Source organism: Vicugna pacos, chromosome 12 (assembly GCF_048564905.1).
Source record: "Vicugna pacos chromosome 12, VicPac4, whole genome shotgun sequence".
NCBI classification, from domain to species: domain Eukaryota; kingdom Metazoa; phylum Chordata; class Mammalia; order Artiodactyla; family Camelidae; genus Vicugna; species Vicugna pacos.
In genome coordinates, this window is record NC_132998.1 from 9,928,864 (window position 1) to 9,953,328 (window position 24,465).

The following is a 24,465-nucleotide window of genomic DNA, read 5'->3' on the forward strand; positions in this document are numbered from 1 at the left end:
CTGTAGAGGCATAATATTGAAAACAAGTGGACTTTGCAGATCAGTAGAGACTGACCTGGATGGAAAGTGTTAGTGGAAGAATAGGAGAAAATAAAGTTATAAAAATATAAGAGGACCAGAAAACTAATGCATTTTACATTGCTTTAAAATCTCCTTTGGGAAGGGGAGGTTATAGCTCAGTGGTAGAGCGGGTGCTTAACATGCACGAGGTCCTGGGTTCAATCCCCAGTACCTCCATTAAAAAAATAATAAATAAACCTAACTACCTCCCCCCAAAAAATTTTTAATAAAAATTTAAAAAATACAATCTCCTTTGGGAATGGTTTCAACTCCCTCACCCTCAGAGTCAAGAAATTCTTCCCAGTAATTTAAATCCCCTTTGCTGCCTTTTTGACCTTTTCTTTTTGTCTTAATTTTTGAAATTCTAAGCTTCTCCCATTAGAGAATTCTTGGTCCTCATTGAGTCCACCCTTTAGTTCCATAGGAAAGAGCTGGTATTTAAAATATCAGCACTCCTTGGGGGCGGCGTATAGCTCAGTGGTAGAGCACGTACCTAGCGTGCACAAGGTCCTCGGTTCAATCCGCAGTACCTCCATTTTAAAAAATAATAAAATATCAACACTCCTTTTGAATATTTATGATGAAAATACTCCTACCATTGTACACATTGGTAAGAGTTTTGTGAGTTGGGGATGTGTTGTAGCACTTTAATGAGGTATGCTAGTTGACATTTATTCAGCAAATGTTTATTAAGCAGCTACTGTGTGCAGGTACTGTTCTAAGTGCTTGGGATACTTCCATGAACAAACAAATGAGGATTCTTGTTTTTGAGGGGCTTATATTCTATCAGATGGGTCCTCTGCTAGACCAACTATCAAATAATGTCTCTTCTCTCAAAATTTCTTCTTTTTACAATGGACTGATTTAGTCAGCTGCCAGAATCATCTCTTTAAGACACACTGACAGCCTTCCCCAAGCAGATAATTTCTCAATCCACAGAGAGCAGAATTTACCGTAGGTACAATTTGGTGGGTTTTCCCACCTCCCTTTAGTTTGTGCTCCTTCATTCCGCTGACAGCATTTTCTTTTAGAGTATTTTGGGAAGAAGTTTCCTGTCCTTATTTTTCCTCTATAAATTACCTTGCTCACACATGCAGCCTATGAGCTGCTGCTTCTGTGGTTGTATTTATTTGTTGAACAATCCTGTACTTTGAAATGATTCATTCAAGAGCCATGAGGCATTCAAAGCAGGATGTGTGACTCATTTGGTAAACAGCAGCATCTTGAAGTAGAAAGCAGGAGCCTAGGATTGACCAAGGTACAAATGAAAGTTATGTTCGCTTTGAGGTGTGTGTATTTAGTCCCTTCCCTTCTGCCTTTCCCCATGTTCCCAAACATAAATGATATCTTGCATTGGGAATAGAAGCACTGCATTGAGGGTGAGAAGCCTTAAGACTGTTACATATCTTCCAGTTTCTTCTTTCAGAATATGTGATCAATTGAAGTAATTAAATAGCAATCAAAAAAAAAAAAAAAACCTCAGCTTCTTTCCACCCTGCTCAGCACTGATACCACTATATTCTAGAGCTTGCTCCCCACAGTTTCTCAATTTCCCTTTTTCAAACTATTTTCTTTCTTCAGAATATGCCCAAGTGTAGATACTATAATAAAAGAAAGCTAGCCTGTCCATGAAGCACTGCCAAACCCACAAACTTTGGAGAAGAGGGTAGTTAGGTTTTAGCATAAATGACTTTTCAGACTGTCACAAATACAAACTCAATTCCCTGATACTTTAGGCATTCAGGGCTCATTTCCTAATAACTGAAGTGTTCTGATTTGTCTCCTTCCCCCAGTCTACTCTTCTAAATCAAGGAAAGGGATGTGAATTAATCATAGATCAGGATATAAAAGCACTTTAAAATGTGAGGCAAATCCACATGGAAACTGGAGCTATGATGGCCAAAAACAACATTTCAGGAATGACTTTGGCTAGGAGTTTAATGCATATTGCACAGAAATTTCATTGGTCACAAAACTTTACCAAGGCTTTAACTTGAAACTATTATATTTCTGATGCCCATATGCTTGTCCCTGGCTCAGAGTCAACAGACAAAAATTTAGCTTTAGTTTGGCCTGAGCTCGCATTTGCCCTGAGTCTTCTCTTCAGTTCTGTTTAGCGCTGCTTTTTCAAAAAGCTTCTGGAAGACTAGTCTTAACAGGATTAGAAAAAGAATTCTCTCTAAACATTAACTTGTTTCGAATTATTCTACAAAGAAAAACTAATTTTTACTACAATACCTGTCTGCTTTGAGATTTTAAAAAGGGAAAGATGGCCGAGCTGAATTCATGCTGTCTGCTAGGTATTAAGTGTTTTATATAATTATTTCATTTTAAAAGCTTAAGAAAAGAGGGGTATGACGGAGTCTTCAGGGGTGCCTGAAATGTTTCATATCTTGATCTGGGTTGTGATTACACCAGCATGTAAAAATTCATTAAGCTATACACATAAGATGTGTGATGTTTGTATACGTTATACATCAATTTTAAAAATTTAAAAACTGGGGGAGGGGTAGGGTGTAGCTCAGTGGTAGAGTGCATACTTAGCATGCACGAGGTCCTGGATTCAATTCCCAGTACCTCCATTAAAATAAATAAATAAACCTAATTACCTCCCTTCCCTCCAAAATAATTTAAAAATTTGAAGACTTCATTTAGTGAAATAGATTCCTGATTTCCAGTTCCCACCATGCTTGTTCTTCAAGCCATTCCTAACTTTTTACTTTGCTCTGTTTATTTAGTCAGTTTGCTAAGAGGTGGGATTCCAGTTTCTCATCACAGAAGGATAAGTGAAAAATGAAACTTCTTAGAAATGGAAAGTGTTTTACCAAAACTGTACTTTCCCTGCCCATTCTAATACTAATACCAGTTTTCAGATTGACTTCCTCATAAGACTGACATTCCTTTTTATGCTTCTTAACATTTCTTCAACTAAGAAAATTTCTTTTCTCATTATTTCTTTTTCCTCCATTGGGGAGTGAAATCAAAAGTAACCAAAATTGTTTTGGTTTGCTCCTTCTGTGTTATCTCTTGTTACTAACAAGGCAGCGCACGTGAATTCCATTTAGTCTGTTCTTCTCCGAATTACAGTGCCTTCTGTCTCCATCTTCCTAATTTCCCTATCCTAAGTATTTGCAGATTTGTAGTACATCAGCCATTTTATGAAATGAGGTTGGGAGTTTTCTGCCTGTGTTTTTTGCCTTCCAAGTTTCAGATCCAAAAACATGTGTTGGTAGTTTGGCAAGGGAAACTAAAAAACAGGCTTTTTTGTTTGTTTCTTTCTTTCTCTCTTTCCCAGTTACCTTGTAGCAGGGTTTCTCAACAGAGACACAAATGACATTTGGGTCAGATAATTTTTTGTTTTGGGACATTGTCCTGTGCATTATAGGATATGTATCAACATTCCAGGCCTCTACCCCCTAGAGTTCTGTAGCGTCCTCCCAGTTGTGACAATCAAAAATTTCTCCAAACACTGTCAAATGTACCATGGCGGGCAAGAGTTACCCCTAACTGAGAACCACTGCTGTATAGTGTAAGCTGCATTTAGAGAAAATGTGCTTGGGGGAAAGAATCAAGTTTGGCACATGATGAAAATTCCCATTAGATCTTCTAGCATGTTATCTAGATCAGAGCTGTCCAAAAGAAATAGAATACAAACCACAAAATGCAAGCTACATATGTAATTTTAAATTTTCTAGTAGCCACATTAAAAAGTAAAACTAAACAAGTAAAATTTAGTAATATATTTTATTTAACCCAATATGTCCAAAATATTATTATTTCAACATGTAATCAAAATTAATGAGATATGTTACATTCTCTTTTTCTTTTTTTGTACTGTTTGAAATTCATTGTGTGTTTTGATTCACATTACATCTCAATTTGAACTAGCCACATTTCAAGTGCTCAGTAGCTATGTGCGGCTAGTGGCTACCATATTGGATAGTGCAAATCTAAATCATCTTGGTCTCTAGATAGGGTGCAAATTAGCACATAATACTTTCCCTCTCCCATTTATGCCGAGAAACTGTCCTGATTTGTTTACTTGAGCAAATAAAGCTCTAAACTTGTGTTACTATTCAGATCTTTTCCCGAGACTTATAAATTGCCTTCCTGATCCAATATGACTCAAATTCTTCAGCCCCCATTTTGAATGATATCAGCCCTCAAGTGTCTTGGAGATGGTTAATATCTACACATTTATTGAAAATTATCATTATTTACCCTACAACCAGAGTCAGTGTTCCCTAAGGTGAGTGGCTCTTTGCCAAAATCTTAGTCATAGGTAAGATCAAAGAAGATCCGTTAAGGGAATTAACAAATGGGAGAGCCAGATTTTAAATGGGCAATAATTCAAAAAGAAAATCCTTTTGGGAGCCCCTCCACTCATTTGATTTAATTCAATAGAATAATCTATATTTTTAATAAGGTCAAATTTTTATCACTTAATTTTAGATGTTTTTTAATTGAGAAATTGCTTTTAGAGAGATGGTTTCCTAAGTATTCAGTTCAAGATTGATCTAGAGAATTCTTGAGTTAACTCTTAATAAATAAGAGGGAATAGGGAACAATGAAAATAATAGCGAGATTGACATTCACTTTGATAAAAAGCTTTAGTATCCTTTTGTTCTCTCCCTCCTACTCTAGCTGTGCAAGAATTGTGTTAGAGGTAGCAGGGAGAGGTGACTGGAACCAAGACCAGGCCAGTGCTCTGCTTCTTAAAATTCTGCCCTTCTGGCTCCTCCTCCTCTGAAGTATGCATACTACCTGATGTAGTCAGGAAGGATTCTTGACTTTTATGGTGTCATTGACCCCCAATGGCAGTTGGGTGAAGCCTACGAACCCCTTCTCAGAATACTATTTTTAAGTCAGTAAAATGGAAGATACAGGATTACACAGTAAGCAATTATTTTGAAATAGTTATCAAAAAGTCTTAAAATATTTGATAATGTGATATATGTGCTTTTTTAAAGTTAATGCTTTACATAAGTTTTAGTTTTTAGTGTTCTGGGTTTTATTGTTGTCCTCTTTTTGGGGGGAGGTAATTAGGGTTTTTGTTGTTGTTTTAATGGAAGTACTGGGGATTGAACGCAGGACCTTGTGCATGCTAGGTACACACTCTACCACTGAGCTATACCTTCATCCTTACTTTAAATAAGTTTTAGTGGAAGTTCTGGTAACTATCATAATTTAAAGTGATGAGTTAGAAAGACTATTTTTGAGGTATCTATAATAACTAATATGATAAGAAACTAGGTACAATTTCTATTATGAATTAGGAATAAATTTTAGTTAGAGTTTAGTGAAAATAAAAGTGTAAATTTTTTTTTTTTTATCCGTGATCATGGTTACCAAAACCTCTGAGATGCTGATGGGTGGGAGATCCCTTCAGCCACCTTCAGTTCTCTTCAGACCCCAGCTTTTGATTTGGAAAAAAATAAATAACCCAAAGTGGAATGGGGTGTTGTGGAAGGGAGTTTGGGGGTGTGCAGCAGAGAGGAACAAGACCTGGAGGACAAAAAAGGCAAGTCAGGACTGTGCAGAACAGTTGTAACAAGAAGGGGAGTTGCCTTTTAAAATATTAAACAGTCCTAACCAGTGTAAAACCTCAAGGTTTAAAATCGTTCTCTGAATATTTTTGAGCAAACTAAGGTTTTTGATAGTAGAAAAGGACTTTTTGCTTGAAAGTCATTCTTGTATATACTAGAACATAGTGCTAGATTTTTCAAGCTACCTACAGGATATTTCCTTGAAGTACCTATAAATGTATTTTTATTTAAAAGATTGTTATAACATTACCAATAGATTTTGAAAATTTATGCCCCTGTCTAATTCACTATTCCTCCTATCCATGTAAAATGGTGTTTTTCCTTCACTGTAGACTAGGTTCTGCTCATTTCCTTTTACTGAATACTCAGCAGTCCTAGACCCTCCACAGTGACTTGTTTAACCTACAAATATCCTACCCCTGGTTAACAGACTATCCCCTCCCTTCCCCACTCCCATCCCCATCCTTCTTTCCTTAGGGAAGAATCTGTGACTAAAAAGTTGATGCCTACAGTTAACCAACAATAGAGAAAACTAAAGTTCTTGGCTAAATATCGCCACACTTTAAAATTCGATTTTGTCCTAGACCCATTGGAAACCACTAAGGCAGTCTTCTTTTGACTGTTTTACTTCTTGGTTCTTCATTCTTTTAATTGAAAATTCCCTTTACCCCTTCAGGCCTATGGACCTCGCTTGGAAGGACTTTAGGTCTTAAACTGGCTTTAGTTATGATAGGGCTCAGAGAAAATTTAGGGAAAGCAACTTTTAAGTAAAATAAAGAAACTTAAACAGTTCAGTGTTGCTTTCTTAACTGGATAGGTGCTAGGGTGGGGCCAACTCCTGTCTGGTTTGCAGTCAAGAAGAGCTGTGGAAAGAAGGCTCTAAAGGTAAGTGTTGTATCTAAAGAGGAGAGTGAAAAGAGAGGACTAACCAGTCATTATTTTAGAAACAAAAAGACAAACGGAACCATGTTTCAGAGCCTGGCTGGTGAAGGAGCTGTGGAAACTGCAGCATGCAAGCTGTTACTGTTTTGCAGGCATGTTTTAATGAAGGAAAGTGCTTAGCCAGCCTCAAAGGGAATTTTGAGGGTATCATTTTTTTGAATTACTGCTATTCATCTGTTCCCTTCACTTCCCTCTTCTGAAGAAAGGGTGGGAGCATAAATTATTGTCCGGTAACTCTATCTTTTAGTCATAAACTGAGGCAGACCTAGCCTCACATTTTCATTGTCCTTTCACCCAAGCCCCTAAATAAATAAAATCTATACCATCTTCCTTTTCCTTTCCCTTATCCTGCCTACAGGCTTCTCCCTACCCTAACAGAAAATTTTTTTGCTTGCATTTGTATTCTACCATTATATAGCCAGCAACATTGCACTGGCCCCTTTATGGCCGATGGAGCCCAGGCGGGCTGCCCGATGAAGGGAGATAGCATTTGGCCGATGGGGCTGGTGTGTGCCATTACTGCTGGCCATTGGGCCTATGTCCTCTACAGCCCCATCCTGGCTCATTAAAACCCTGAGCCAAATAGCTGGGCAGGCGCCTGCTGCAGCACTGTGGGGTCCAGGAAGTTAAATGGTTCTCCTAATCCTGCATAATTTATCTCCCTGTTAGCCCCCTCATAAATAGTCCAGTTCAACCCCGCCATGGAGAGCTTCATTCTGAATTTCCTATTTTCATGATGACCAGCTAGTGCCCAGCCTTTCCCTTCTTCTTTCTTTATTATTATTATTATTATTAAAAATTATTTTCCCCTTGTTTGCTCTGAGTTTGCCTTCGTGGTTTTTTTGTTTGTTTGTTTGTTTTTTCTTCTTTCATTTGGAGCCTCCTGCCTGGATCCCACTTCACCAGCAATCTGTCCATTTCTCTCGTTTGGACCTGATATTACAGAGCAGTTGGTGCTGCGCTCTTCCCCTTTCTCTCTCCTCCCAGCTTTCTAGTGCTTCTTTTTCTCCTTCCTTATTTTCTCATTTTTAATCCATATCCTCTCCTTCTCCATCACTTCCATTTTTCTCTCCTTTCCATTCCTTCTCCAGCCCCTATTTCCAGGGACCAACCTTATTGCAGGTTGTTTGGTTGGACGTTTTAAATGGGCACTGAATCACTTATTTTTTCACATCTCCGTTTCTGTTTCGTTTCAGAGATTTACAAACGAGGACCACCTGGCAGTTCATAAACACAAGCATGAGATGACATTGAAATTTGGCCCAGCCCGAACTGACTCAGTCATCATTGCAGGTATTTGCTGCCCCAGAAGCCACGTGCCTTGATATCACCAGTTAAGATTAATACCAGGGACCAGATGTACTGGGAGCTATACTCCCCTTCTCCCATTAAGAGCCCTTATGTGATCTGCATTTAATCAGGAAAAAGGAACACTAAATGCTCCCAAGTTTCTATTGTGCCCTCCACTCTCAGTTTTTAATGCAAGACTGGGTTTTGTGGTTTTTGAGGGTAGGTGTGTTGAGGTTTTGTCTTAGCTTTTTTCAGTCTGTTCCCTCCTTGCCTTTTTATTAAGACTTTGGAAGATTTACAGACAAAAGATGCCTTTGGCATTTCTCCCTACCCACAGGGAAGGGGTGAACAAAAGAAAGCTAGAAAGCCGACCTAGCCTGGCTGCTTCTCTTCCACCGGGTGTCAGTTTTCCGGCGAGCTGGCAGATTGTCAGTTCGTAAATTCAACTTCCCTTTATGAACCCAGACACCAGTGAGGGCAAACAAGACATTTAGTCAATGGGACTTTTCTTAGCCAGTTTGGGTGACCTGGAACCTCTCAACGGTTGTTTTAGATAATTGTTTAGGTATTGTTTTGCTCACCTACGCCTTTCTCAAAGGAGCATTCTCACAAACTGCTCTCAAACCACACGGTAGTCCTGTTACGCCATTTTCAGCTGGACAGACATACAAACCAAAGTGGGCTTTTTATTTTGATACCATGAGGGGTTCTGATTTAGCCTGAGTTAAACAAGCTTATCTCGATATTCAACCAATAGGGGATTTAGTTGGTGGTTATTATATTACGTCAGTTAATGACTCACATAGGCACAATTTCTCGGAGTACTACTAGCCAAAATTCTGCTTCAGACACAGAGAAGGAAAGAGAGAATCTCCTCCCACATTTCTGTACATGAAGAAGGGGGCTTGCCCTACAGATTTCCTGTTCCTTATTAATTAAGCAGGTATTTGTTGAACATCTACCGTGTGCACCAGGCACTTTGCTGGGAGTTTGTGGATTGTAATTCCCAGAAAAAGACTTGAGTGGGGGACTTTGTGATTGATGACCCTTAAGAAACCCTGAGGGAGGTCTTCGGAAAGGATAGCTAGGGTGTAAACATATATGTAGGCAACACATACTTAAAGTTATTGCCAAGGCATATGTACATGAAAAAAAATTAGTATTTGCAGTCAAGTACAGGTGAATAATACAAACAGTATTAATGCTAAGAGAATTAATATTAAGTGAAATTGATCAGAGAAGTTTATGAAAGGTGAATTTGGGGCAAGGTTATCAAGTTAGAGAGGTTATTCCAAATGAGTGGAAGGGCCTATGCCATGTCTCCAGGAATAGTGAGAGAAATTGATACGGACACTCCCAAGGAAAGAAAATGTTTCCCTGTTACTCTTTGCATTCTCTTTTGGAGTGCTTGTCCCACTGCACACTTGGGCTGTCTTGTCTTCATGTCAATGACTAAACTTACCTCCTTGTCCCCTAAGCCAGTTTCTCTCCTTTGTTATTCAGTGATATCAGTATTCCCAAAATCTTGAGTTGTTTTATTCTTTCTTCAAATTCTGGCTTTTCTTTCTTTCTGCGCTTCCTGCCATCCACTGTCTTATGCTCTTCCATAGTCCCCAGCTGGCCTCCTTGACTAGTCTCCTGTTCTAATCCATCTTGCATTCTTTTGAAAAGCCAGACTTCCTTTAAGTTTTCTCCTCTGCTCAAAATCTGTCATTATCCTATTTTCTCTTACTTTAAGGCTATTTATACTTCGGTTTTCAGGCTTTCTATACCCTAGCCCCATGGTATCAACCCAACTTGAGATGCAGCTTATATACCTAACATGATTATCTTGACCTAAACACACCTTTTTCTCCTCATCTATATATTGGTGCCCATAACCTGTCTCTCTCTGTGCCTTCACCTGGCTTACTCCCTTATATTCTAAATCTTTTCTCTACTGTCAGAAGCTGTTCTTTAAGGCTCTAGCTCAAGTCCTACTTCTTGAAACCCTTCCTATGTACTCTGTCATTATTTTTTTATTCTGTCATTATTTTGTCTTTAGTTTCTGCAACAATTTTATTCTCTACTGCACATGGTACCTATTTTTTATACACTTTGATACTCTCTGTATATGTTAATTTTATTTCCTCACCTAAAAAAACATTTTCTTAATTCTCTAGGGCAAGAACCATGTCTTATATTTGGGCAAAACTCCTATACTCCTATCTCTTACCACCTCCAAATGTACACACAAATGTATGCATGTAGCACCAAAATACAGAAAGTATTTAGTAAACACTTGTTGATTTCTTTGGAATCATCAGAGCAGTCTAAGGGTTTTCTTATACATTTTTTGGCTGTTTGGCTGTTTGTTCAGGAATGGGAGAAGTTTGTATGAGCCTCAGATCAGAGATCCAAAAGGCCCTCTTCTGCACAGCGATGCCCTTAGCTGCCCTGTCTTGTTCAACTTGAGTTGTGATTTTTTTATGTGCCCTTACTGAAGTACTCTCTAAGCATAAGAGAATATTACCTTCACTCACCCGGGGATGGAGGGAAAGTGGCTTTATCATTGGCCAACCAAAGCTGCCAGAGAACCTTTTAAAACTATTTTGGGAGGTAGTGGTAATTTTTCCAAACACTCTGATTCAGAAGAGGTTTTGTTTAAATGAAAAAAAAAATTATGTTGTTTCCATGGAAAATCCCACTGGACTATTCCCAACTGATCATGCTAGAAGGAGTGATTTTAATCTTAGGTCTCCTTAAAATATCATTTAAACATTGTTCAATTCCTATCATTCAATTTAGTGGTTTGGAGTATGAGATGATAAGCATGCCAAGGAAAACTGTCATAATAGGGTTAGGACCAGGGGACAAGAGTTAACTGATCTAAGAGAGAAAAACTAGAAAAGCAGGTTGAGGAGAAAGAAGATGAAATCTAAAATTTATGTCAGTTGAAAAGTTCCCATGGGTTACCAAGAACCTTCCTCTTCCCAAGGGCAGAGGCACTGTGCTGAAGAAAGATCTGTGTAGTCCCCAAGAGGGTATTTTGGCTGGCAAATATAAATCCAAATATCCTCGTTTCCGGAATTCGCCCTGGGCCCAGGTCTCTGTGAAGTGAGCGCTATTGTTTGCAGTTTCCTTTTCTAGCTCAGGATCTTGCTGTCTTGTTCCCTAGCCCCTAGATTTGCTTGGAATGCTTTCAGAAGGTAACAGACCCTTACCTCAGTGACCACTGAAAGACAAGGCATCATTTCTTACTTGCTAGCTTTAGCATACAGATTGAACCATCTGATCCTCAGTTTCTCCTCATCAGATTTTTAACATGCATCTGCTTCAAACTGCTTACGTCAGACCTAGCAGGGAGTAAGTGCAAAGAGAAAATGTCACTTAACTGTACTTGATGTTCCAGTCTGGAGGTTTCACGAACTCCACCTGGATAGGCTGTTTTGTTTTGTTTGGGGATGCAGAAGCTGAAACCAGCCTCTGGGAGAAAGGTGGTTACATCTATAGTCACAGCAAAACATTGTTCCGTCTTCCCTCTGCTGGCCTTGAGGCAACACAGCACAGACACCCTCTGGTGGCCTAGCACCAGTCTTTACTGACTAGACTCCATAAAAGCAAATTTGCCCTAAAACAGGGATTCTCTCTAAATAGAAAAATAAAAATCTGTTCTCTTTATACTCTCAAGTTTTAATTTCAGGTCAAAACTAAAATAGAGATTCCTTTTCTTTTCATGTCTACAGATCAGACTCCTACTCCGACTAGATTCCTGAAGAACTGTGAAGAGGTGGGGCTCTTCAATGAACTAGCTAGCTCCTTTGAACATGAATTCAAGAAAGCTGCAGATGAGGATGAAAAAAAGGCAAGAGGCGGGGCTTTTGCTGAAAAACTGGTGGTGTTCAGATCTAGGCAACTGTCGTTGTGCCCTGGGATAATTTGCTTAATTGGTTAAAGCACAAAATTATGGGCTTTGTTCTATAGAACCAGATAATATTCACTAGTCCTAGTCAGCCATCCAGGTCTTTAGGGGGTCCAGATGATGGATCCGCACAAGTGTTGGATCTTCATCAAAATTCAGTCTTCTTGCCCTTCCAATGGAGTACTATCCAGTAATCTATTTTTTAAAATTATTTTCTGAATATGTTGAAGATGTTTTAAAAAAGATTATAAGTAACTCAGATTTTGTTAGGTAGCATCTTTTTTTTTTCTGCCAAATCCCACTCTTTTCTGAGCTAATCTGACTTCTCACCTGTACTGTTTTATTCAAGTGGCCAATCAATAAACACTTACTGAATTTAGACTCTTTGTTTCAGTGTATTTGGCTCTTACCTTCAGGTAGCCCTCTAGAAATAGTCAAGATGTTGAGCTTAAAGAAGGATGTTCTTTAAAGCCTTTCAAAGGTCAACAACCAGGATAGAGAAAGAACTAGAAATTAGATTATTTCAGGAGCATTTAAAGAAACTGAGGAAATGTTCCTTGGAAAAGAGAAGATTTTATGTGAACAAAATTGGAATCTTCAACTACTTTAAGAGCTTTCATGTAAAAGAGGGGTTATACTTATTCTGTGTGCCTCAGACACAGAAGTAGGACCAGCAGGTGGAAGTGATCACGAAGTGTGTTCAGTTATGTCTGTGCCACTTAGTATAGATATTGTAGAGAGGATTAAAATGTTGGAATCACTTCAGATTCTGAGGTGCTGTGCTTCTGATTTTAGCCTTTATATTCCAAATCCCTTTAGTTTGGAAGATCAGAGGAAATTGTTTAAGAAGCAGAGTCAAAGAAAAATAGTTTGCATGGAATAAGAGGTTTTAGTGAAAAAGGAAAGGAAATTAGAAAGATCAAGGTTTATTCTACTTTAGAACTAGAATTCTGGTTTATTAGTCACTATTCAAATTTGAGTCCAAAAAAAATTTTTTAAAACACACACAGAAAAATAAATAAAGTCAGATCTATGTTCCATAATAATTCAGAAAAATTCCAATATCTCTATCTCAAAACGTCTATAGTTTATTAACACATATACCTCCCACAATTAAATGGTGCAGTGAGGCATGGTATCCCATCAGAATATAGAAAAGCGAAGACATAGAAAAAATTTCCAAGGGAGCCCTTTCCTTCTAAGAGGGAGATAGCAGGTAAATCAAGAGAGTTTGCTCAGGATTTTCCCAGCCAGCTTAAATTATAAGAATAAAGTGTTCTGATCACTGGACATTTTGCACGTTTCATAGCTTTCTGTGAGCTTCATTTCATGCTATCTCCTGCAAACTAAAAGAAAGTGGGGAAAAACTCAGTGGCATGTATCTGTAGTTCTCCTTTCAAGTGGCGAAACTAGCCACAGTCTCCTCATTCTTTTCTTCAGAGACCCAAGCCCTTCATCAATCCATTGCTTCAGCCTGTGTGGTATAATTTTATTTTACAGCTTGCTTACCTCATCCCCCATCATTTCTCTCTCCCCCCAAATAAAAAATAAGTCAAATTGTTTCTACCAGGATGTGAAAGAATTTTAAACCAAACTCATAATAGGCAAATTCAAGAAAATTAGCCTCCTTTTAAAGGCTTCAAGTTTTTTCCACTGCCATTTTAGCTCGGTTGACACAGGAAGGAGGCCATTCATAGTTGGTCAGGCCATTACTCAGTGGGCATCTCTCGGTGTTTCTCCCTTCCTGTACAGGGGTGGTCTTCACCCCCCTTGATGAGAAGCACAGGCTCAGTAGAAAATTGTCTCCAGGAATGTTTAATGAGCTCAAAACTTTCCTGAACCACAGCTTTTCTAGGAGATGCCCCTAGGAGATTTTAAACCTGTGGTTGTGTTTACTTAGAGGCCTCTCCTTCCCACCAACCCTCTGGCTTCAGGGATTCAAGAATTAGGTCAGTTGGGCCTGACATCTTAACATTGTAAAAAACACGAGGGCATAAATGAAACCATCCTTGTTGTTGCTCATAGTCATCAGATGGGAGAGAAAGAACCGTTACCACCTTCTCTAATGTAGTAGACACCAAATTATCCTCAATTTGCTCAACTACCAAATTTCTAGTGATTAAGGTAGCAAGGGACGAATTAGAAACAAGCTTCTCTTTCACCAAGAAGCCTAGGATATGAGAAGAATAGAACAAAGGATCCGCTTTGTCATGAAACTGAACTGCGATGCCAGCCCTCCTGTTGTGGCGCAGTTACCAGGGCCATCGTCTCAGATGGTTTATTGTTCCCTTCAAAGCCGTTTACAGCACCATAGTTCTGTGAGATGATTGCACCACTGCCAGAAAGTACTCCTTCGTTTCTGGTTTTCTCCCGTCCTGCCCTTAGGACCAAGTTTTAACATCTTGAACTGATCAAACGATCAGCCTTTCCTTTCTTTGTTACGCCAAAAGCCTATCTTCCTAAGTTCTAGCCCCAACACCAGATTTTGGGATGAGATCATCATCAAGCACGGGGAGTTCCCCAGAAAAGACATTTCCTCTCTTGCTGACAGTACCTTAGTAACCAATCGGCTTTTGTTTGCTTTTGATACTTGGGTAATCTAGTCATTCTGCTTAACAGAAAAAGTGTTCACAGCTCTCTAGTAGCCAACAGAGCTGGTTGGGAATATGAAGACACTGGATTCAGTAATCACTGTATTTCCTGAAAAATAATATAATAATAGTATTTACATAGTATTTGCAAATGACATATTTCCCCCCTCACCCTTTTCAGGGTCTTTATAAGCACTTTAAGTTTTTTTTCCCCTTTTGAAGTCATTATAAATATTCACCCTTGGTGAAGCAGGTTATGACTTCATTTTATACTTGGGAAACAGAGCCCTGAGAAGTTAAACGATTTGGCCAGAGTTGTACTAAAACCTAGGCTCCACATTTCTTTGCCTTTCAGTTCAGTGCTTTGACCAAGGGCTGAACTTCTTAGAAGTACATTCCCTCATCTTTTAACTGGAAAGATATGGATTTAACCTGAAGGGAATCATGGGGTTGAACTATGTACATTTCTCTCTTTCAGCAGGCTGCTTCTGGGCCCCTAGACATGTCTCTGCCTTCTACACCAGACATCAAAATCAAAGAAGAAGAGCCAGTGGAGGTGGACTCATCACCACCTGACAGCCCTGCCTCTAGCCCCTGCTCCCCACCACTCAAGGAAAAGGTAGAACTCTCAACCAAGAGTCATCCCAAATATTAATTGCTAGATGAAGTTATGATGCGTTAGTTGTATAAGTGTTGTATGATACAGGAGGATTGATTATATTTAAACAAATATTAATTGTTTAGAAGGTTTATATAAATTACACCTCTTCTGTGACCCACCAACTCCACTTCGAAGTCTGTGTAAAAGAGAAATGAATATGTCCACCAAAAGAGGTGTATGAGGATGTCCATAGCAATTGTATTCATTATAGTGAAAAAACTGGAAGCAATCCAAGTGAATGAATGAATCAACAAGAGAATGAATAAATTGTAGTATATTTCTAAAGTGGAATAATATACCACATAGCATTAAAAAAAGAATGGGCTAATGATTACACAGCAGTGTGGATGAAGCTCACAAATGTTATGTTGAACAACAACAAAAAAATTCAGACACAAAAGCACATACTATATGAAGCCATTTATATCAAGTTCAAGAGGCAGCAAAACTATTTGATGATGATAGAACTGAGAACAGTGTTTACCTCTTGTGAGGGAAGGTATAGATTAGGAAGGGACACGGGGTGCTGGAAACAGGCTCTGTTTTGAGTTTACATATGTAGAGTCATTTAGTTTTATTTTATCCTTTAGATCAATGTACTTTGCTGTATATATGTTGTACTTTAGTTAAAGTGGAAAAGCAAAATCACATAATTCATAAATTGGACATTAAACAATTCAGGAGAAAAGTCTTCCCAAAGGAAAATTTTCTAGTGACTCAGAGGGAATGTCTACCAGGATTCTAATTATTGTTTTTTTAAAGGAAACTCTTTGTGAAGTATTATTTTTATAAATTTATTAAAATATAGCACACATATAGGAAAGTACGTAAATTGTAAGTATACAGCTTACTGAATTTTCATAAAGTTTACAGCCTGTGTAACCAGCACCTAGATGTTATCAGAACCTCAGAAGCCTGTCATGCCTCCTTCTAGTCGCTACTGTTCTACCAGTGGGTAATTTTAATATCCATTGTGTATAGAGCATCCATACCTCATCTTACCTCCCTCGAGAACTGGTTTGATAACATCTCAGAACTACTCCCTCCATAACATTACAACTATCCCCCCCACCCTGTTTCATCAACAGCCAGGCCCTAGAGGCTGTCTAGAGATGTTTTTAGGGCCAGTGTGGCCATAGGCAATGTAAGGTCCTAACAGGCTAACAGTAGGAAGCAGTTTGTTTTATCACAGCATGATCATTATTCAGACTTCCATAGCCCTTTTTTTAAGGGGTCTATAGGAGATATTGGGTTGCCTTATCACCAGTCTTATACCTGCCTTTTCCCATTAGAGATCAGCAGACACTTGAGCATAAGTTTAGAATGAGAGAATCTAGATTGTGAAAAATTGTAACAGTCTTTAGAATTTATGTGATACTGTCATGCTTCTACAAAGATTTCAGGTTGTCTTCCAACTGTCATCTCCTTCATATAGCCATCATCCCTGAAAGGGAGTTAGCCAAAAGGTCTTACTCGGCATTCCTGCTGAATGGGTGAGTGAGGTATGGGTCCATGATCATAATTAAATCAGGTCATAATTTACACGAGTAGCACTAGTGCTCTCTCCGGGAAATTTATGCTAGATTTTACCAGCTATGTGTTTCCCTGTTAGCAGCCCCTTGAAGCGTTTTGTGATCTGCTGGTGTTTTCTCTCCAGGAAGTTGCCCCAAAGCCTGTTGTGATCTCTACCCCTACGCCTACCATCGTACGCCCTGGCTCCCTGCCTCTCCACTTGGGCTATGATCCACTTCACCCAACCCTTCCCTCCCCAACGTCCGTCATCACACAGGCTCCACCATCCAACAGGCAGCTGGGGTAAGTAAAGAGAGTGAGGAGAAACAGAAAAGCCTGAATCTCTTTCTTCTTTGTGAAATTATTTGATAAAATACAGAGACTTTTTTTTTAATTACAAATATCCTTTATGAATATTGACATAAAAATCCTGAACAACATACTAGCAAATCGGAGCAGTACATTAAAAGAGTTATACACCATGGGATTTATTCCTGGAATTTGAGAATGGGTCAACAGACAAAAATTAATCAATGTAATATGTCACATTAATAGAATAAAGGAAAAAAACAAAATCATCTCAACTGAGGCAATAAAAGAATTTGAGAAAATTCAACATCCTTTCATGATAAAGAAAAAAAAACACTTAATAAACTAGAAATAGAAGGAAACTTCCACACCATGATAAAGGCCATATATGAAAAACCCACAGCTAACAACATACTCAGTGAAGGACTGAAAGCTCTTTCCTTACAATCGGGAACGATGCCCACTTTTACCACTTCTAGTCAATATTGTATTAGAAGTTCTAGTCAGAGCAAGTAGGCAAGAAAAAGAAATAAAAGGCATCTGAGTTAGAAAGGAAGAAATAAAATCATCTCTAGTCACAGATGACATGGCTTATTTAGAAAACACTGAAGATTACACACATACAAAGGAGACTGTTTCTGAATACTCAAGGAAAACAAGTCACTGAGATTGTCTCTCAAAATAAATCCCCCCTCATAATCTTTACCTTTTTAGTAGACAAGTAATTTATTTGGGGGTGTACTTCCAGTTTGGAAGTTTAACACTTCTTCAATCTATAAGAAGAATCCTTAGAACTTTAGGAAGTTCATCGTAATGGTGGAAGACACACAGGGAAGTATATATTTAGTTCTTGGCCTCAATCATATGGGAGTTTATGGGGACACTACTAAATGAGAGGCTGAAACCCCTTAAGTCATCTTTTTTAAGCCTGATGTTCCCCTCAGTCCCAGTTAGGGTTCTTCGTCTTTGTTATTCCTGATTTTGTCTGTTTTGTGTTCACTCCCAGCATGGCCCATACAGATTTCCTAATGGGATGACTTAAGATCCTGTCCCTAGGTTCCTATGGATTATGAGATTGTTGTCAGGATTCAGCCTCTTAAAGTTTATTGTTCTCCAGACCCACTAGGAAAAATACAATGGGAAAGCTGCTTTCTCAGGCAGAGTAGAGCAAAACGTGGAAAGAACAAGAACTTACTCACATTTGGCTATCATATGACATAATTCAGTTTTGCAAAATGACAACTTTGATCCAAGTCTTCCTTGCCTAAGGCAAGACCCAGTGGTAGGGATGTTTATTTGTTATTTGTTCTAAACTCTTAATAGGATTAGCTTCCTATTCACTTGAATTCAGTGGTGTTTGCTTAATTTGCACGGTGTAAAGATCTTGCCGTTTCTCTCCATCAATAAAGTAAGATAAGGAGCATTCCCTGCTTTTTCCACCTCCATGAGAGTGTCAAGATTTTGCAATGCTACCCTAACTAGAAAAGACTAGGAAATCTGCTGTATAGAAGGAAGATCATTGGCAGAAACGTCTGTATTATGAGCATTTCACTTCATGTCTCCTCTAGGTCTCCCACTGGCTCCCTCCCTCTCGTCATGCATCTTGCTAATGGACAGACCATGCCTATGCTGCCAGGGCCTCCAGTACAGATGCCTTCTGTTATATCGGTGAGCTCTGTAGTTGGGGCAGCCAACCCTACCAACAAACTAATCCCTCCCTTCCACCTGAGTGCTCATAAACACACATGAGCCCCAGGGAAACGTGGGCTCTGGTCTGTATTAGTTAAGCATGGCAGCCTGCCCATACTCTTCACTAACCTCTGCCAAGCCAGCGCTATGGAACACTGGACAGAGACTCATCTGGACAATTGGCTCCTGGTCTAGGAATTGATCTTGCCAGCCTGGTGACCGGTTGATTTCACTTGGCACTAAGTACCTTACAAATTGCCCACCACTTTCCTCAAGATACAGCCTCAGCCTTTCCCATAGCAACTGTCATAGCACTGAAGGATTAGATCCCCTGTCCTGTGATGCTCCATGGGGGAAGGCACTTCCCAGCCTGTTTCTGCATGTCCTACGGGCAGGTTGCATAGAACAGAGCCTAATGTGCCAGTCTCAACAGCACTTCATTTGGGGAGGCTATTGCCCTACCAATAGTATTATGTTCCCTTCTGGTTTTTCTTCCTTCTCTTGATCCAGCTGGCTAGACCTGTGTCCATGGTGCCTAACATTCCTGGTATCCCTGGCCCACCAGTTAACAGCAGTGGTTCCGTTTCCCCCTCTGGCCACCCTATGCCATCAGAAGCCAAGATGGTGAGTACATCCCAGCCTGAGGTAATGCTGGCGCTTCTGAAAGAAGTGGTATCTGCCTAAGTTTTTCAAGTGAGCCAAGCGTGGGAACCTTTTGGGGCTTGCAAAGCGAAGACCCACCCTGCTGTGTGGTCTGGAGAAGAAAGGACCCTGATTCATGACTCCTGTCTCCTCTCTTCCACCTTTAGAGCCTGGTACATAGACCATGGAGTGAAAAGAAGCAGTACAGATTGTTTGGAGTGGAACTCTTGCTGTTTCAGTTCCAGGGTGACAGATGGAGGGTGGATGAGTGGGCAGGAGAGCTGGCCAAGAGGTGAATAACTGCGTAACCAGCCCCTGGCCAGGTTCCAGGAGAGAGCTTTCATCTGGACTCCATTGCTTCAGCAACCCCTACCCTCCAACTGTGTGCAGGATAATAGTGAGGGAACAGAGTAGGCATTTTAGGGATCCATGTGCACATTCTCTCTCCCTGTCATTTTCTTTTAATCCCTCTCTTAAGGGAAAATTGGTGTGGGAATTTTAACTGCCTGGTCAGTAGTAAACTCTAAGCCCACTCGTCTCACCCTTGACAAGCGATTTTTTCTTATCTTTTCCCACAGAGACTAAAAGCCACCCTAACCCACCAAGTCTCCTCAATCAATGGTGGTTGTGGAATGGTGGTGGGTACTGCCAGCACCATGGTGACAGCCCGTCCAGAGCAAAGTCAGATCCTCATCCAGCACCCTGATGCCCCATCCCCCGCCCAGCCACAGGTCAGTGGATGGGGGAATAAGCTGTGTCACCATTACTCTTTCTGTCATATCTATTTTTCAAGGAGCAGAAAAATGAGAAAAGGATGGATTTTGGCTTTCTAGGCATCTTCCTGCACTTTGTTTCTTGTTGACAGTTTGACAGTAGCAAAACACACTATTCTTTATCCATCTTTGTGTTACACTAATGCAAACAGACTGGATAATGCAGAACTGTCACAGAGGAGGTCTCAACTTGTTTTCTGCCTTTTGGTTATTTGTATACATGACTGCTATATGTGCAGAACCCTCAAAAATGTGACAGAACCTCACTTTAAAGCACTCTGTACTCCAAAGAGTGCTCCTCTAGTCTCTCCCATCTTAAGTCTTACCAAAACAAAGAAACAAAGAAACAAACAAAAAAACTTGCCTGTTAAGATTTATAGCAACACTCAGATAACAATATATTAATAAAATGTGACGCACAGTATTAAGGTGGCTCAGTAAACAAACACCCATAAAAATACATTTTCCTTATCAGTTTTATCTCTTTTTTCAGGAGAAATTAAAGTCTTTAAAAAGCCAGAAGGATCCCAGTTAGAGGCCCAATTCTTTTTTCAAAGAGGCCTTAGTTTTAGTAAGTTTCTTTGAAAACTGAATAGGCCTCACTTTCTGTATTGTCTGTACTGCTTAGGTGACAACAATCTGAGATCAGTATCTAGAGTTACGTCTTCTGCCCATCCGCTTTTCCTGATGTCACCCACCTGCTTCATCAGTTACCACCACATGTCCTAACATTTCATGACCATATGCTGCCTCAAAGCTTGGCCAACAACAAAAGCCTTCATTTGAGTTTTCTTGTTGGAAGCTAAGCCTGCCCACCCTCCTGTAACCCCTTCTGATGCCAGTCCCTGGAAATGGTAAAACGGTTGTCCCCTTGCCCAAGTTGTGCTACTTTCCCTCTTGAGGAAATGATGTGACTTCTTTTTCAGTCACCACTAACCCTTCCTTCCTATTCTTCCTTTCTTTTTCTTGGCCTGTTCTTTCACCTCCATTCCCTGCATGTGTTACTGAGTTTCCTGTGCGAGAATAGGAACCCATCAGTTCCTTTTCCCCATTCTCCTCAAGCGCCAGTCTCTACCTGCGGGCCAGTAAGCTCAGGACAAAGAACAGATTGAAAATCACAAGAGAATTCATGTAAACTTCCCTTAGTACAGTGGGAAGCAATGACCCAAGGCCTCTAACTCATTGAGTTTGAAATTTCTTTTAGGAAAAATGTATTAGTCTGAATAAATAAAATAACCTCTTTGTTATCTGTATTGGAGAAGATGATTCAGTAGGGCCTAAAGTGGAGTATAAGATTCTTTTTTCTTATAAGCTTATGTTTATTCTCATGCAATTGATGCGAGCTCTAGCATTTGGGAACTACCAATATAGGTGTTCCCTAATAGCAACAGCTTCAGGAAGAATTTATTTTGGGCATTGTTTTACATTACATAGTTCCTTATATACAGGTGGTTGACCTTTCTATATTTTAATTTTGGCTGCTATTATAAAATTGGTCTATCTTCTTTGAATACATACCAGCTAACAGAAAAGGAAGATGATCCAAAAGTGCTTTAGAGACAAGAGACATCAGCCTGAAGTTTAAAAACAAAAGATAGTCCTGTATGGCCAGTTTGTAAAGGGATTTAAAAATGCTTTTCTCTTGAAAAACAAACAGAATAAACAAGGTAGGGGCGGGGGCGGGGGGTTCTTGCTGAGGATGATTAATAAGTGATTGTAAATAAAAAGAATATACTAATATATATATCTCCATGATAGTAAAATCTTGTATCAGCCCATAACTCACTGATAGTAAAATCTTTTCTCTTTTCTGAAACTTGTAGCATGCAGTTGTTTGTATATATTGCTTGTCCAAATCAGTGTTCTCCAATTTTTACTCCACGGTCTCCCCAAAAGTTCCCCTGATACCTCTCCTGATTATAATTTCCCTGCCTACAAGATTTCCTGTTAAGAAACAAAAAGTGATTCTAGTTTCATTTTTGTCTGTCTGTCTCAGAAATAATCAGAGTTTCCAACTGAACTGTGGTTTGTCTAAGTATGGAACTGAGAAGACTGAAAGGAAATGGGAGGCAGAATGAGGAACTACTACAAAAGAGAAGCTAAGGGACATAGTGATGAGACTTGCTGTGGTTACAGAGACTGGTACATCCCTTTACCAGATCTTTACCAGATCTTACTAATCTAACGTCAGGTTTAATTTGGAAAAGACTGACATTCCCTTCAAGTAACTCCTCTTCCTTCTGGGCAACAGGTCTCACCAGCCCAACCCACGCCTAGTACTGGAGGGCGACGTCGGCGCACAGTGGATGAAGATCCAGATGAGCGGCGGCAGCGCTTTCTGGAGCGCAACCGGGCTGCAGCCTCCCGCTGCCGTCAAAAGCGGAAGCTATGGGTGTCCTCTCTCGAGAAGAAGGCAGAGGAACTCACTTCTCAGAACATTCAGCTGAGTGTGAGTGGGGCCTGGGTGATCATTGGGATTGTTGAATCTGGAAAGTGAGACTGAACCAGGAAAAAGTGGGAGGATAGAATAGAAGTTGGTAATTTTTTAAACCAGGGCAGGTCTAGAAATGTGCCAGGAAGAATGCAGAAAGAATCTCTTAACAGTATGAGTTGAAATCTCTTTCCTGGGGACTGGAAAGGACACACACCATCTACTCCCAAATAGAATGAGTCAGACTAGAATTAGTCATCCATAGGACCATTTGGATGAAGGGAATTAGATTAAGTGCCCCAGGGTGCTCTTTTAAGTCATCAGTAGAATCTGACGGGGATAGTGGAACACCCAAAGGGAAATGAATTTGCCCCAGATAATGCAGCTTAATAAAGGAAAGAAAAAGCTACACAAGCACAAATAGAACAGTTATAATCCAGATATTTCCTTGAATATTATTTTCCCTTATGATTTTTTAGATATTTCATTACAAAGGTAATATAGTTACATATGTAACATATATATATATATATATATATAATACACATACATACACACACAGAGGTACAGAATAAAAATAAAGCCCCTCTTCAATATGCCTTTCTCAGTCTCATTCTCTTTCGTATAGGTAAGTTTGGTGTGTGCCTATTAGACATGTATGTATTTCTAAATATTTTCTTCATTTATAGTTTTTGTGAGGGAGTCAAGGGGGACTGTGTGTCTTTTTTAACATATAAACAGTTATCTCCTGGAGATTTAGTCGTATATAGAGAGGATCTACCTCATTTTTTTAAATAGCTGTACAGTAGTAGTGTGGTTATATTATAAGGTGTGGATATTGATAACCTTTCTAGTTTTTTGCCAGAACAGCAGTGCTGCAGTGTACATTGTATGCACTTGAGTAGACTGCTTTGTTGAATAGATTCCTGAAAGTAGGCTTTCTTAGTCAAAGGATATATATGCAGCATTAATTTTGGTATGATCATATTTATCCTAAATAGGAGTAATTTTTCTATTTTAAATCCCTTTATTGTAAGCAGCTCCTGTCATGGAATTCATGGCTCTACTGGCCATGGACTGTCTGAAGCCTTGCTGGATCTTTCCCAGATTTGAGGGAAAAAGTCTAGGCAGCATTCTGTCCTCGCTTTGGAGACAGCCACGGTGGGATTCAAGAGTGGAGCATGAATTTTCTTGATATTCTTTTCTTCCCTCCTTCCTCAGAATGAAGTCACGTTACTACGCAATGAGGTGGCTCAGTTGAAACAGCTACTGTTAGCTCATAAAGACTGCCCAGTCACAGCACTACAGAAAAAGACCCAAGGCTATTTAGGTGAGTGGCTCACCACCTAAGCAAGGTCAGTCAGTCAGTAAACTGCATGTAATGAGTGTCTCAACTGCTTATGATTTTATAACCACATTCTGAATGTTCTGGGGGGTCCAGACTGATGAGTGAGTAGCCTTTGTGGAACAATAAGTCCTACCAAAAAAATTTTTTGAGAAGAATGTAGTTATCCTAATTATCTGTTGTAGTTGGAGAAAGGGTAGCAATATTTATTGGGTACCTGCTTTGTGTGAGGCACTCAACCATCTTCCCAGTTCTCTCATGAAATAGATATTACCTCCATTTATACACAAGAAACCTGCACTCAGATTAGTCACTTGAGTGAAGTTACACAGTTGGTGAAGTGACAGAGCCAAGATTCAGATTCAGTTCTTCCTTATTCCAAAGCCACTGTCTTGACCTCAAGAGGATATAACAGCAGATAATACCCCGAGGGTTGTTAAGTGTTGAGATTTGGAGGTATATTTTTGTCTTTCTAATGATGGGCTAATGTTGGTTTCAGCTGGTAATCAGAGCACACATAAAACAGTGCTTGAAGGAGCTGGTCACAGAGTCATGCTCAGGATAAGCATAATCCTGAAATTAAAATTACTGTGAATAATTTGCTTATGGACAGTAAAAGCTAATCATTTTCCCTTACAAATTAAATAAATTCTTAGAAATGTTGGCTATCAAATTTTGATATATTGAATTATTTTTCCACTAACTGTCTTTATCATTTCAGAGATGTGTTCCCATAGAAAAAGAGTAACCACATCACCAATTTTAAACATCTC

The 24,465-nt window shown here is 39.5% G+C and overlaps 1 protein-coding gene and 1 non-coding gene across 12 annotated transcripts in view; both read left to right on the forward strand.

The window, feature by feature from the left end:
- Positions 1-24,465, forward strand: part of LOC102544487 (cyclic AMP-dependent transcription factor ATF-7) — an 82,664-nt gene that overhangs the window by 49,351 nt on the left and 8,848 nt on the right. For 8 of the 11 annotated variants that reach the window (XR_012078325.1, XR_004192116.2, XM_015238161.3 and 5 more), the window contains exons 3-11: positions 7,745-7,841; positions 11,564-11,682; positions 14,809-14,949; positions 16,649-16,806; positions 18,381-18,480; positions 19,012-19,125; positions 19,722-19,874; positions 22,168-22,365; positions 23,569-23,677. Coding sequence is in view for 9 of the 11 variants with exons in the window: in XM_015238161.3 (XP_015093647.1) it covers positions 7,745-7,841; positions 11,564-11,682; positions 14,809-14,949; positions 16,649-16,806; positions 18,381-18,480; positions 19,012-19,125; positions 19,722-19,874; positions 22,168-22,365; positions 23,569-23,677 (1,189 nt within the window). In the remaining 2 variants the exon portion in view is untranslated. The remainder of the gene's footprint in view (positions 1-7,744; positions 7,842-11,563; positions 11,683-14,808; positions 14,950-16,648; positions 16,807-18,380; positions 18,481-19,011; positions 19,126-19,721; positions 19,875-22,167; positions 22,366-23,568; positions 23,678-24,465) is intronic. The other 3 variants (XM_031682911.2, XM_031682909.2, XM_031682910.2) reach the window with 1 other exon arrangement.
- Positions 165-237, forward strand: TRNAV-AAC (transfer RNA valine (anticodon AAC)). The gene has a single exon. It is a non-coding gene; the product is annotated as a tRNA-Val (tRNA).